At 40.4% G+C, this 14,627-nt stretch overlaps 1 protein-coding gene across 10 annotated transcripts in view; it reads right to left on the bottom strand.

Moving 5' to 3' along the window:
• The window catches only part of Tenm2 (teneurin transmembrane protein 2), a 1,226,193-nt gene that overhangs the window by 666,890 nt on the left and 544,676 nt on the right, over positions 1-14,627 (bottom strand). The window contains exon 1 of one of the 10 annotated variants that reach the window (XM_076937040.1): positions 7,862-8,381. The exons of 7 other annotated variants lie outside the window; for them this stretch is intronic. In XM_076937040.1, coding sequence (XP_076793155.1) covers positions 7,862-7,907 — 46 coding nt within the window. In that variant the 5' untranslated portion in view covers positions 7,908-8,381. Of the gene's footprint in view, positions 1-3,548; positions 3,567-7,861; positions 8,382-14,627 lie in introns of those variants that run through there. 2 more of the 10 variants (XM_076937043.1, XM_076937042.1) reach the window with 2 other exon arrangements.

Below are 14,627 nucleotides of genomic sequence, written 5' to 3'. Positions count from 1 at the left end.
ACAACCCACCCCCTCCAGATTGAGCACTAATGACCTACAGGGTAGTTTCTTGACTTCCATTATGTTTCAGAAGCAGTTTCTTTGTTCTGTGCTGTTCCACACACTAGGCTAAGTGGCTTGGGGGCTTCAGGAATTTTTTCTGACTCAAGCTCTCACCACACCCAGCTTTAAATGGCTTCTTGGGATTTGAACTCAGGGCCTCAAGTTTTCACAGAAATTGCTTTGTCCTGAGCCACCTTGCCAGTCCACAAATGGTTTCTCTAATAATTCTTTTCTACTTTGAGCTTTATATATTATATTGCTGTTTAAATTCTCTTTTAATGGATACATTGAAGACTATTGGCTATCATACTACATCTGGCTACATGCATACACTTCATTTAAAAACTTAAGGCAAATTTCTTTCTAATACACTCACTTTTAATCTAGTGCTAAGAGAGTATTTTTAAAGCACCAAGGAGACAATAGCACTTTGTGCCCTTTACCCTGCTGTGTCAAGTTTGTTATATGGTGTGTATTTTATCACTTACATAGCATTATACATTTATAACTTGAAAGGTCTTGTGAATTTTGATTAGATGCCTCAAAAGTACTACCAATGGTTAAGACTTGGATGCCCTAAGAGGTGTGGCATGAGAAAACTGGGCACTGTTTGATGAGAGAGTACCAGTAAAGCAGGAGATGTGATTGTAAGATTTGGAAAGAAAGGGCCCATGCTACAAAAGAAGAGAGCGAGATAAAACCAATTTCTGATTTCATCATATTCAGCAGAGAGAATCCTGGCTCCATCCTTCAAATGTGTGTGGCAAGGTGGCTGGTGACTCCCACACCTGGTCTACAATGAGGCCCTTTATGGGAGGTCCAGCTCCACCCTCCAGCTTTCCACTTTAGCTGAACCCATGCCCAAGAAGCCCAGATGCCACCAGGAGAGGGGAGACATTCAGTAAGTTACCCTGAAAAAAAGATTCATGGAGAAATGTCTGGCACCTAGCCAGTGGAGGGGTACTGGGCAAGGACTAAGCCATCAGCACCAATAACCTACTTTTAGATTTAACAGGAGAAAACTATACTTAATCAAAATTCTGATCTCATTCAAAAGGTACCCTTGCTTGACCCATGTGGCCTTTTAAAAGATCCCTACACCCTAATCCCCAGCTAGTTCATTAAAATGGGGCCTTCTGGGAGGGGAGAGAAATTATATAAGTAAAAAAAAAAAAAAACCAAAAACCAAAAACAAAAACAAACAAACAAACAAACAAACAAAAAAACTACACCTAGAAATTTGACCCTGTTAAAACTGGTTGATTTGTTTTATTTTATCTGAGTGTTTTGCTCCTTTATAGGGCAGAAGAGTGGGTGGAATACAAGAAGATAAAGTAAGTTATCATTTATAGTTAGAAAGCGATATTCCTCCCCCCAACACTGAAATTCATCAGACAATTGTAGTGGATAATTTCAAAAAGTAGACTTTTTAAACAACCTTCCATCTTTGAGTACTATTCACTGGCTTGGACTTCTCCCTTCCATATCATTAGCAGAGGCGCTAATGATTAGACAAGTGTTTCACGTCAGGTAGTTAGAGAGAAGACAGAGTCAGAGAAGAAATCTGAATAATCCGTGTACTGGAAAATCAAACCCAGGATAATCAGGACTGTACTGTACAGGCAATTAGGATTCTGTCCAGTTAAGAGAAATTTGTAATCCATTCAGTTTCAAGCTAGCGAACTCCCATTTCTCAAAAACTTGTATTTCGGCCTCCGATGGCTTAAAAAGTTCTCCTTACTAGATTGTCTCCAATTACAGAAATCCTTCCCAAGCACAAGGCTGCAGAAGTATATTAAACCTGCAGGGTACCGTGTAGCTGGTGGTTTTACAGAGCTCTACAGCACACAGAATCCTGATGCATGATGTAACACTGCCAAAGCAATTCACCACAGTCTGATAATGATATTTGTTCAGTTCACAAGGGTTGTCTTACACGGGGCATGTGGGTATGTGGAGGTGGGGGAGTTATCTTTGAATAGAAGGTTCAAAATAATAAGCAAAAGGACCTACAGGTAAATTTGTATTTGAATATCTTCCCGAACTTGCAGCCTGCCCTCCACATGGGAACATACATACAAACATGCACACACAGAGAGAGAGAGAGAGAGAGAGAGAGAGAGAGAGAGAGAGAGAGAGAGAGAGAGAGAGAGAGTAGGTCTACAGTTGATGTCAATAGATCTCTGACTCACCCAGAAGTAATAGAGAAACACAGGGATAGACTTAGAAGCAGGACAAGCTTCGGCCAAAACTGTCAGACTGAAGTTGACAGAGAAAATGCACCTCTCCTCAAATATCAAGACCAACTTTGAGAAAGCATCAAAATGTGATGAGCCCTTAACAGTAAAACAATAGTAATAGAATTGCGTTAAGGCATACACATTTAGTGAATACAAGGCTGTTTGTGTTGTAGTATGGATTTGTTTTGTTGGGGTTTGTTGTTGTTGTTTTTGATTGCTAAGTTTTTTTTCTAGGTAATTTGAATCCTATACAAACACACAAAAGCCAAACAGTCAAATAAGTTATCTAGGAGAAAAGAGGTAGAAAAAAATCCCACCTACATGGAAGGTATGAGATGATAATTTTCCGAGGCTTTGGGATACATTTTTTTTCCCTTGCATTATAATGCACTCAAGTGTATGAGTGATGCTTTTGTGTTTGATAATGTCAAGTGTGAATGTCATGGGCAGCCCCCCATCTCTGATGGTATTAAAATGGTGGGAAGATGAAAAGCTTGGGAAAGTAAATGGAACAAATTAAATTAAAGTGGCCAGAGGACACAAAAAGTCACCCATCTGAAGCTTGGTTGTGAGGTGGCAGTGACGACCCTGTCTACTTAAACAGGCTCGTAAAGCCAGTGTTTCTGAGGTGACCATGTACTACTCCTCTTATTTAATTGTGCTAATGATTGTTTTTGTTCCATCTCATTGTGAAGTCTGCCAAAAGCAAAGAAACACCTTAAAGGTTTACACATGTATTTATATTATGCAGTCTAACGTCTATCACTGTGGTTGTCAGTCAAATGTACTGGGCAGCAAAGAGTTCAAGGCGAGGTATTCTTAGTTTATAGATGGTAATTGACAACACAGGCAATTTGGGGAGGCAATTAACTCCAATAAATAAAGTATATACCTTTTCAGCGAGATGAAAACTCTCAAAGATCACACAAATCCATCATAATCAATGTCAGGAAACTGGAGATAAACCCAACATGGACTGTGTCCAAATTGCAATAGCAAAGAGTGAGCACCACATCTTCTAAACCACGTGCCTCATCTTGGTTTTCTTTACAAAGGTATGAAATAAACACATGCATACCAAATCTGCCTTAATGAGGCCGTGACACCTATAGTACACACAAGAAATCGCAATAATTACAACAGCATCCACATTCACTCTTCTCAGTTATATTTCTCAGCTTTACATCCTGAGGCTGGGCTAATGCAATGTGCACTGGCCTCCAGCTTTGGGGCCAGGCGTTCTCTCCTCTCTTCCTAACAACATACCTTTAAAGGTGAGTTATTATCACTGAGAGCTTCAGATGGTTATTGGAGAAGAGAGGACATCTAGACAAATGCTTCAGAGACTCCTGGGGAGAACTTTGCTGTGTGGATTCACCATCCCACCCTTTTCTTACTACCATACCAAGTCTGAACTAGTCTGCAAACTGCCAGACTTCTTCCCTGTGGGCACCCAACATTTGTCTGGTCCTTCAAAGCCCATTACTGCTGTAGTATCCCTCATTGCTTGGCGTCCATGTTTCCCACATGCTCCATCTGATAGTGCTGTCCCACAGTATTTTATGTTTCCATCTTCTCTCCTATTTCAAACTATGCCCTCCACCCACACCAGCCTATTCTTGCCTCCTCTGCTGAGGAACAGAGGGAGGGCCTCCTGGTGTATTCACCAGTGCTTTCCAGGGCTACACTGTGGCTCCCATTTCTATAAAGATGTTAGTGATGGGCAGGCGTTTCTCGTTGTTTGGTAACACTGGGTGTATTTTATTCATGGGGCTTTTGATTTAGAAAGTACTTTATAGATGGTATGGGGAAAAGAGAAGTGTAAACAACAAGTTAAACAAAAGCCAGAAAATACAATCACGCAGCAAATAAATGTAAGGCTTTACTTTTTTAAAGAAAGGAACGAAATGAACCAGCTACTACACATCAAACAAAATACACACGTGAATCAACGAAGAACAAAGCTGGGATTTCCTTACCCCAGTGGACTTCTAGTGCTAATTGCAAAATAGATGTAGTTGACACTCGTGTCTTTTAAATATAAACTCTTTTCTTTCCAGAAAAAAAAAAGAAATGCATGGGGGGGTTGTTATATTAAAACATCCTATGGAACATTTCACAACTCAGAAATGAAAACTGCAGAAGAAATATTTCAATGCAACAGGAAAATCCACCAGCACAGAGCCACGTCTGCTCAAGGTGACAAAATCCAAAAGCTATCCGACGTAGGTCGGACTTTGTCTCTGTATGAAAGTGGTTTTGTGATGCCCAACGCTCCTCTTCTGTGAGGAGAAAAAAAATACACATCCCTTCTCCATTGAAATTGGTTAATTGATCATATCTAAAAATAAATATTCCCACAGACAGAGGTCATTGGTTGCTTGAAATTGCATCAGTTCGTGTCTGGGTACTAGAATCCTGGGCTCCCCTGGGATGTCTTTGTCATTTTATCAGAAAGATTACCAGCAGAGTAGTTCCAGCGTGGGTCCCCTCAGCTTCTAAGCGCTTGCTTCTATTTGCTTTTGCGTTTCTATTTCCCCCATCAAGCCGTGTGGCTTGTGCTTTGTCAGTCTGGCACTTAATATCCAATGTTAATTACATTTCCCATTCTGAGGAAAATCCTATTGGGCTAATTTTTCAACATCATATAATGAAAGAACTTCACTGACAAACCATGCAGGTTTTGATTGTTTTTTTTTAAACTGGTACATCTATTAAGAACTTAATATTCAGTGGGAAAACAGTCTCAGAGCAATGAAATTCTATTACTTTAGAGGTTGCATGCTTTTAATTTCTTAATATTTCATTACTTGTTGGCAACTGGTGCATATTTTTATAATGCGTTTGATCATTACTCTTCTCGGGGTACTCTATTTCAGCTCTTCCTCTGACATCATATTTGCATGTTAAAGGGTTTTTGCATTCAGGGATAGAATGTTCTGAATAGCAATGTGCAGCTAACTTGATTAAAAAACAAACAAAAAAAATGAAAACAAAAAACAAAAACGGAAAACAGCAAAGAGATGTCATATATAGGGCCCAAGGAGAACGATATTGTCGTTTACAAATCTAAATCGAGTTTGAATAGCTTTCTATACAACCACATAAAAGGTAATAATTCAATATAATTCATTAATTAGCAAATTAGTTTGGAGAGAAGGCTCTGTTTCTTTGCGTCTTATAAGTCTACTGTTTTTCCTTTCTTTCCTGTGGGGGGTGGAAATAATCTTTTCTTTGCTCTCCAGCAACATCTACTGGAAAAGTCAGAAAAATGCTATTTATATGAATCAGATAGTTTGAGTAGGAATACCACTGATTGCCATCTACCCTAAAGAGTGCCAGCCGAACTGCCACGGGTTACAGGGCAACTCTCTGCATACACTTTAGTCCTGTTTCCTTCTTTAGGAGAGAAACAGAGGCTCCAGTGGCGGTAAATGGGCAAGGTACAATTTAAAATTTATTACTGCTTCACCTTGAGGAAGTCATTTTCGTATACAAAAGTAGAAAATAGATGTGATAAAGTTGCAGTACGAGGGGATATCTTCTGAACCTGTACCACTCATTTAAGACATAATTCTCATAGTCAGAAAAAAATGCCAAAAAAAAAAAGAAGAAAAAGAAAGAAAAAAAATCTGTCAATATTTAGGCATAGCAAGAGTCAGAAAAGCGTTCACTCAAGAAAGCAATACAGAGAAGCGAATCTAAGCAAAGCTACTTTACAATCTGTGCAGTTTCTTAAGTTGAAGAGGAGTAAGACTACATGTGAGCCTATTTTTTAAATTTGCCAGTGCTCACCAACACACCTACACAGCACCGCATGGCTGGATTGCTTTTCCTGGTACACATCCCTCTCTGCCATCCAATCCACAGAAAATAATTCCGTTTGCCTGCACCTGTACCAGGACCTTCTTAGGAAACTCCTACCCTCCGGATAAACTCTGGATGTTGTCCAGACGTTGTCTGACTAGAGCCACTTTCCACTTGTTCCCCATTGCCCAGTATCGAGCCGATCCCCATGTCCACCCAAGGCTGGATCCATGAGCTGCACGTTCGAGATGCCATTAGGTGGGTCTGGCAACACAAGACACGCCAGATCGAGGTGTTAAACAGCCAGTCCAGTTTGGAAACTAAGCAAGAAAACATCCTATCACGACACAAATGCGTGAAATACCATCTCTGTGTGCTCACCGAACTCCACAAAGCCATAGGAGAGCAGTTTTTTTCTAGGGCCAAGCCTAGAGGCATTGACATCACCTTTCCATATTCCATTCCCGGGAAGCATTCTCTTTAATCAAACAGTACACTTCTAAGGCATTTCCCCTATACCCACCAAGGTAATTTAAAAACGAACTTAAACCTGTCAGGTAACACTTGTCAAAAACCCAGATAGAACTCAGATTCCAGTCACACTTAATTTCAAAAGTTGGCTTATTTGTATTTTTATTTTTCCATTCTCAAATATCAGCTCATTCATGCCGGCCATAATTTCATTTTTTTTTTTTTAACAGCAGAGGCAAAGGACACAAAATCCACAAAAAGTGAGATTACCAGCAAATAGCCCAAACTTTAAAAACATCTGCGGCCACAAACACCCTGTGCTGAGGGATTCAAGGATAGGGCATATTCTCTGTTTGTTCACCGTGAAAATAGATAGGAGCCCTTTAAAGCTTCATCCCTGAGCTTTTCAAAGGAGAAATGCCACCAGATATAATCCAGAGTTCCCATTCATAGCGCACAAAAGGAATGCCCATCTAAAAACTACCTCTAGAGGAGGACTACGGGTATCCTAGATTTGGGGGTTTAAATCAAAGTTCCGACTTGAGTCTCATAATTAGCCCCCTCTGTCATTAAGGGGTCTCAAATCCAGAAAGCTTTACCCAACAGCACTTCCAGAGTTAACTCCCCCTCCAAACTGTCATAACTCAGTTCTCCTAATTATTTACTGGATGCCTTTCTAAGGCGTGCCCTCACCTGATGTTTTAAGGTCATATTTCATTTGGGACAACACTTAGTCCCCAATTAGAAACCGTCAACCTGCCCCAGGTTCAGGAGATTCAAGACGCGCCTCACCCACAAGAGCCAAGCCAAACACACCCAAGCAGCCAGACTTAAATAAACTCTGCCCTTTGCCGATACCTCCGGTGAGAAATTATTATAAGGCATCAGAAGTTCAGTTAGAAGAAAAAAATTTCAAATGCCATCTGTCTTCCCAGGGCTTAAGTCCTGGAGTTCAAAAACAGTATCAATTGAATTATTTCCCCCCTTCCCTTAGCTGTTTAGAATCGAACGTAATGCAAAGTGCTATTCTGATCAAAATCATCTTTCCCATCTCTCCCCTTAAATAAAAGGGAGGAAAAAAATCATTCCATATAAATGCATTTACTATACAAATCTATTTTCAATTGAATTTGCTGCATGCTCTAATTCATCAAAATTAATACAGGTACTTTCTATGTTAAACAAAAGGAAGCCGACTGAAAAATCGGCTTCTGCTGCAGATGCCTTTCTCAATTACAAAACCGGTGAAAACAGAAATTTAACTAAGCCACTCGGTCAAACCCTCCGATCGGCGCTCTTACCTGCCTCAGCTGAAGGCTTCCTTCCCTTGTTAGCAGTGTGCAGCATCGCTAGCTCGCTCCAATCCTCACCACGGGCTCAAATTACACCACCGCTAAGTCCACCCCCTCGCCTTTCCCCTTCTCTGCCTTCTTTCCTTTCTATTTCTTTTTTTCTTTTTTCTTTCCTTTCCTTTTTTATTATTATTTATTTATTTTTTTTGCCAGCAAGAAAAATACTTATTGAGAGTGATTAGTTTTTGTTGTCCCTTTTAAGTCCCTCCTGCAGGAAGGAACAGGGGAGCAATGTGACGCCACCTTTTAATCTTTTGTAAGAGTGAAAAGGCAGAAAAGGAACGCTCGATCAAGCTGAGCTGCACACATGACTAAAACTCGCAGGAGACGCTGCTGCTTGCTGCCTGGCGAAAGCACCGCTAGGCTTGAGTGTAAGAACAGAGAAGAGAGGAGTCGATGGAATGTGACAACGTATGTGCATCAAAGGCAGGGGGAGAGAGAACAATGAGCAAGGGAAGACAGCGAGGAGAGGGAGAGATGGAGGGAGAGGGAGGGAGAGAGAGGGAGAGCAGAGAGAGAGAGCGGGGAGAGAGAGAGAGAGAGAGAGAGAGAGAGAGAGAGAGAGAGAGAGAGAGAGAGAGAGGAGAGAGCACGCATACACACACGGAGAAAAGATAGAGCGGGGTTTCAGGCAGGGGAGTCTGAGAATAAAGCCACAGTGCGGTGTCTGGCAGCTTCTGTTTTTATCTCAGCGAGCATGATCCGCGGCCTCTCTCATTTAGAAACACATCCGTGTATCTTCCAGGTTTGAAAACTGAGATAATCGCAGTGTGTCTCTGGTTTTGTCTGATTGGCATTTAACTGTGCGGTGTACCTGTGATTTTTTTTTAAGGATGCATTTGTGTGCAATTTATTTCGCATATTTATTTATGTAGGCAAAAAAATGAAAGCTGCTAATTTCTACGGCAATTTGCAATGTAGTTTTACTGGCAGATGGAAGTCTACTTACCATAACTGCTGACAAACTGCCACGGGTAAACAAAAGAAGAAACAAATGCTTCGTCTTGATAATTGTCTTAAAAAAAAAAAAAAGAGGAGCCCACCCTAAAATATTAGCACTTGCAAAAATAGTGTTTCTTGGCTCAAGTTTAAAAGGTGATTTTTCTCCGTTAGTTTTTAGAAAGAAAGGCACAATAAAAGGGAGACATGATGTTTGAAGGAAAGGTGTTAGTGAAGAAGCTATCAGGAATGCGCACACCTAGATTCTCCCTGGTTTCCCTCCAATGTGATGACTGGTGGCTTTCTGGAGTCCTAGGGCAGAGCTTTTGAGGCCCTATTTGCCACGGACTCAAACTGCATCTCCCTGCCTTCCTGTACTATTTTTAAAGGAGGTTCTATTTTTTAAAAACAAAGTGGCAAAGAAATGATTTGCCCATTCAAATAGCTTCCAAGGCCGCCTCACTTTGCTCCTTTTCCCCTGTCCTCTGGCCACACGGGGGCCAGGATTACACAGTTAAATTCCCTCAGTGACCTCTTTTATAAGGATGTAAATTGCTGATTCCAAGGTCAAGTATTTGGTAGAAGTTAGTTATTGGTGAGATGACTGCCTGTTTTTCCATGGTAACCCGCGCTAACGCAGTAGTGAGCTAGCAAGAAGAGGAGACGCCCAAACTTTTGATGGACCATCTCCTCAAAAATCATGATTCTGTATTATCAGAAGGTAAAAATCCATGCACCTGACTTAGAACACTTGCCAATTCAGAAAAAAAAAAAAAAAAAAAAAAAAAAAAAAACCGAAACAACAATAACAAGATAATCCAATGGTCCATCTTTGAATTTCTACCACATTACAGTCTAAGAGTCTGTCCGTGGACCCTCAGCATCTTGTAGTTTGGAATTCGTGTGTGAGCCAGATATAGAAGGAGAATTGGTGCAAAAAAAGAATAAAACACTCTAGCCTGCCCCAGCCACAATGTTGTATTCAAAGTGGGCTCACTTAATCTTGTTAAAGCCAAAGCATAACTCTTTTCATGCTTTGCCAATAGAAGGATATGTGTTTTGCTTGGACCCAAATAAAGAAGTACCCCCATCTTGCATCTGCTCAGATGTAACTCTACTGATCATTAAGGCAGTAAAAAGAGTGGAGAACACAAAGTGGCTGAACAGAAGGCTGCTGGCCAGAGGACAGAGGGCTCCGATTGGAAGAGAAGCTGTAAGGCCCCCTCTTTCCAAAAGGGTTGAATTCCAAACTCGCCACAGAATTTTGTCCAGAGCACATCGAAAGCGGCAGCCTCAAAGTGACATTATTGATACAGGGTCTAGAGTTAAAATTAACTTTATACGAGGGACTAAGTGGACTGAAGAATATTCTGACAATAGAAATAAAGATTCAGCTACAAGGATGCATCTATTTCAGCATCACAGAAGTGGGGGGAGATTGGAGCTTATTGAACAGGGAGAGCAAATGACAGTCAATGAAAGATAAAAAGAAACCAACTCAAGGCAAGGCAAAAAATACTTTTTTTTAAAACTGTAAATAGCCATTCATGATGTTTCTCATTTTGATCACATATGCAGTGAGAAGGTAGGTAGATATCATCTATAGCTTGTTAGATATGTTTTTTTTTTTTCAAGATCTCTTAAATGAGGGTGGACTACCAAAGATGAACTATTTCTAACTGGAGTGTGACTTTCTATGGCTTACTTCTCTATAGGATATCTTCACAGGTACCCGCTTACACTGTAGTTTATATTGTGCTACTTACGTTCTCAGTATCCCAGCCCCACCTACTACTTGCTTGCTGTGTGACCTTGACCAAATCATTTTCTTCTTTGTGGATAACTTCTTGTCTTAAAATGAACGTGAGTCTCTGAGCCTCCTGGTCTGTCACTGGGAATAAAGAATACATGTGTTGTGTGTGGAGTTGGCTCTTAGCACACAGCACACGCATTGACATGGAAACCTCTGCATTGTTGGGAAATCCTCTCAACTCCTTTAACATTTTAAAATGGAAAACACACTATTTAATCGCCTCCAAATGAATGACACATGAAGGCTTCTTTTCACTCTGACCTTCCTTCCACGATCTAGTTATTGACACTGCCCCTCTGGGTCTTTCCACTTGAGTAATGCACTTAAAACCCAACAAGTTCTACAACCAGACCAGTGATTCTGCCCTCCAAGCAAGCTTTCTCTCCAAATGTCCCCAGCAGTGTAAAACGTAAAGATCTCAGAGATAGTCCTGGTTCATTTCTTTTCGTTGTCTGCAATCATTCAATTTCCTGCACCCAGGGAACATCGCTTCCACATTTTTCACAGATCTTGAGGCTTCATTTCCAGACCCCAGACTCATCCTGATTTCTGCTCTGCTCCAGCTATTCTTTTCCTCAGTTCTTCTCTGTGTGTGCTGAGACACAAGCATGGTACAGATAGGCAGCATCCATCCTGAGGACATTGCCAGGGCCCTGCCAACTCCTAGATCAGATTGTAACACCATCCCCCTCTCTTCTCAAGAAGGCACTTCAGATCCCAGTGAAGGAGAGTGACATTATTCTAGGTGTGACCTTGAATTAGCTCTAACATATAAAACAGCTAATCTGTAGCACACCAGCTCTTTCCTATTATCGCCTGTTAGTTGAGACACCTCTCCCCCTGTCATGACACAGCTTATTGAAAACAACCATTTGAAGAGGTTTTTCTTTCTTCTCCAATTCATCCCTCACAAGCCAGAATAACCTTCTTAAAATGCCACTTTGAATGACATCTGTTCCCAATAGTTATTGATCGGCCAATTGAAAGTCTGTTTTATTTCATTATCTTACGTATCGGCTTAAAAAAAAAATCGTCAAAGGTTCACAGTTCCCTGGAGAATAAAGTGAAGATTTTTTTGCTACACATTGAGTCACCTCTGTGGTTTGACACTGACTATTCCTGTAAATGTTCCTCTATCGCTGCCACAGAAGATCTTGTCCCCCCAAGCCCAGCGCATCTGCAAGCCCGCACAGCTGCACAAACAGTCCCAGTTCTCTTTAGAGTGTTACCCCTACCCCAATCTTCTTCACGGCAGCATATTTAACTGCAATCTCTTGATCTAACACCAGAACAGTTACAAGTCCTCCAGAAAAGACATCCTTGACCTTCCTGGTTTACAGCAGTGAAATTGCTTTAATCACAGTAGCTATCCAAGGGCTCCAGGAAAGGTGGCATATATCATAATTAGGAGCTTGGCTTTGGACTTTGCCCTAGGTCCAAATCCTGACCCTGGAATTTGCTTCCTAATTGTGGAACATTGGTTAAATACTGTCTTCTCTACACCTTGCTTTCCTCATTTATAAAATATGGCGAGAACTTTGTTATCTGATACATGAAGAAGAATAAACTCGAATCTCAGCTCAGATCTAGAACACACACAAGAAAGAGCAGTTAGCAACCGTACAAGTGCCCTCTAAGTCAAAGGAACCCACTGCCTCTGATTTCTAACCCTCACCACGACCCTCTGAATGGCTGCTAGGAGAACTAGTTTACAGAAATAGAACTGGAGGCTAACAAATGAACTCACCAGACGTCACACAAACAGCACGTGGAAAAGTCAAACCCTTGCCTCTCTGCCTTCTAGGTTTCTATAAATCTATACCACTCACACAGACCTTACCCAATACCAGATTAGCTTCTCAGGATTTGAGTTTTCAGGTTGTGGACAATGTTTCTAATTATATTCTAAATGAAAGGAGAGCAGTATTTATGTTTGAAATGTCTCTGCATTTTTAGTGCCTTCCATAAATCTTTTAAACAAAGTAGCTTGCTTACTCGGTAAATGTTTGTTGCCTGCTTGATCATCAGTACTCGCGGGGATTGAAGTTTTCAACCACATTGAAATTCAGGGACACTATTTTGTGAGGAAATGGCTTCATCATGAGCCATCATTCATGAACACCATCATAATTATACAAAATAATATAAAAGACAAACATTACATGTGAATGAGCCAACAGAAACGAGTGGGATCCTCATCAGAGAATCTGTAGGAAAGTAATGTTCATGGACCTGGCTCCTCACACATGGTATTTATACTCTGCTGAAAATGTACCCCTCAGGCCACCAATTCCATGCATGGAAAAGGGGAAGGTTAATAGCTGAAAATCATCCTTTTAAGGTTACACAGAAAGTCAAGAGCAGCCAATCAAACACTCACAGCATTCGGTAACCTTTAATTCTTCTTGTTAAATAAAAGCAATAATTACCTTCTCATTTATCTTCTCTCTGGATAAGTCTACATAATTCTAAAACAACCCAGATCAATGTAAAAAAAATTCAGGTGACCCACATGTTTTCTCATGTACACAGTACTGAACAACATTGTTGAATTTGAAACAAGTTGAACAATTGCTATAAGACAAATGCATGCATGCACACACGAACAAACACACAGAGACAGAGAGAGGCAGAGAGACAGATGCACACGTAAGCCTAGTTTCTAATGTGTTTTTGTATTAACGAGAAAAAAATACTCTATGTCCCCCTCATATCATAATCATTGGCATAAATATCTGCATATATACTTCAGGAAGTGAGGATTCTTCCACTGTTATTCTGTGTTCATTCGAGGCATACAGTGAGTTCTAAGTACCCATGGGGTTGATGAATGAATGAGCGAATAGTAAATTCTCTTTTTCCCCAGTTTTGCCTTCCTACACACTATCCTTTCACACAGGATTTGTTTTGTGAGATACATGCTACTGTTTGTTCAATATAAAATTCTCTTAGCCTCAAAGAATCCTTTCTAGATTATGTTAGCTCATGGTAAATGCTCTTCTCTCAAATTTCAAAGCACCCTTTGCCTGGAACATTTTATTACATATGATTTTACAATTAATCTTACGTTGCCACTGAGGATGCCATAGAGTTGGTGAGCTATTTTTCTTCTAATAATTCTAGGTCACTTTTTCCTGGATTCATATCTTATTTTCCACACATTGATTTCAAGTGTCCTGAAGGCTGAAAGCAGTGTGTTTATTTTCTGTATAATATATATTGCTATACCTTTGAGTATTACTGGGTACTTAGACTGTGCTTATAAAAAAAAAAAAACACGTTGATTTGGTTTTTACACTGCACATCTTGATAGGTATGCAATTCCATCCTTCAGAAATTATGGGAAGAAACTTATCATAAAATGCATGGCCTTTATGATTTTGCTAGAATACATTGGAAATAGGAGCAGGACTGCATAGCATTTCTTTTAGGTGTTTTACCCTAAGGGTAGCCTAGTCCAATTATTAATATTTACTTCAATATATGTATACACACACAAACACACAATGTTTTCTCTCTCTCTCTCTCTCTCTCTCTCTCTCTCTCTCTCTCTCTCTCTCTGTGTGTGTGTGTGTGTATGTGTATAGGTCAGAAGACAACTTACAACTTGCAAGAGTAGGTTCACTTCTTCCACCTTGTGGAATCCAAGAATCAAACTCAAGTCATCGGGTTCCCTGACTAGGCAATCTCATTGGCTCCAGGGTGTATATCTTTGAGCACATGTTTTGAGTCAACCACTGTTTAAGAACATGTCATAATTACCTCATCCCATCCAACTAAGACTCTCATAAAGGAAGCATTAGTAAGTTGGCCTCTGGAATAGACTGGCTCCTCCTCTTCATTTATACATTAGTTGGAAGTCAGCTCACACTGACCCATCAGAAAGTAGTCTTTAGAGAAAGGTTTTCTAGATTCCAGTGGGTCTTTTCTGTGGGTCATTTCTGGCCAATTATATATTCATCT

This window comes from Arvicanthis niloticus, chromosome 6 (assembly GCF_011762505.2).
Source record: "Arvicanthis niloticus isolate mArvNil1 chromosome 6, mArvNil1.pat.X, whole genome shotgun sequence".
NCBI classification, from domain to species: Eukaryota; Metazoa; Chordata; class Mammalia; order Rodentia; family Muridae; genus Arvicanthis; species Arvicanthis niloticus.
Note: the sequence above shows the minus strand (reverse complement) of the source record. Positions and strands in the feature narration are given on the sequence as shown.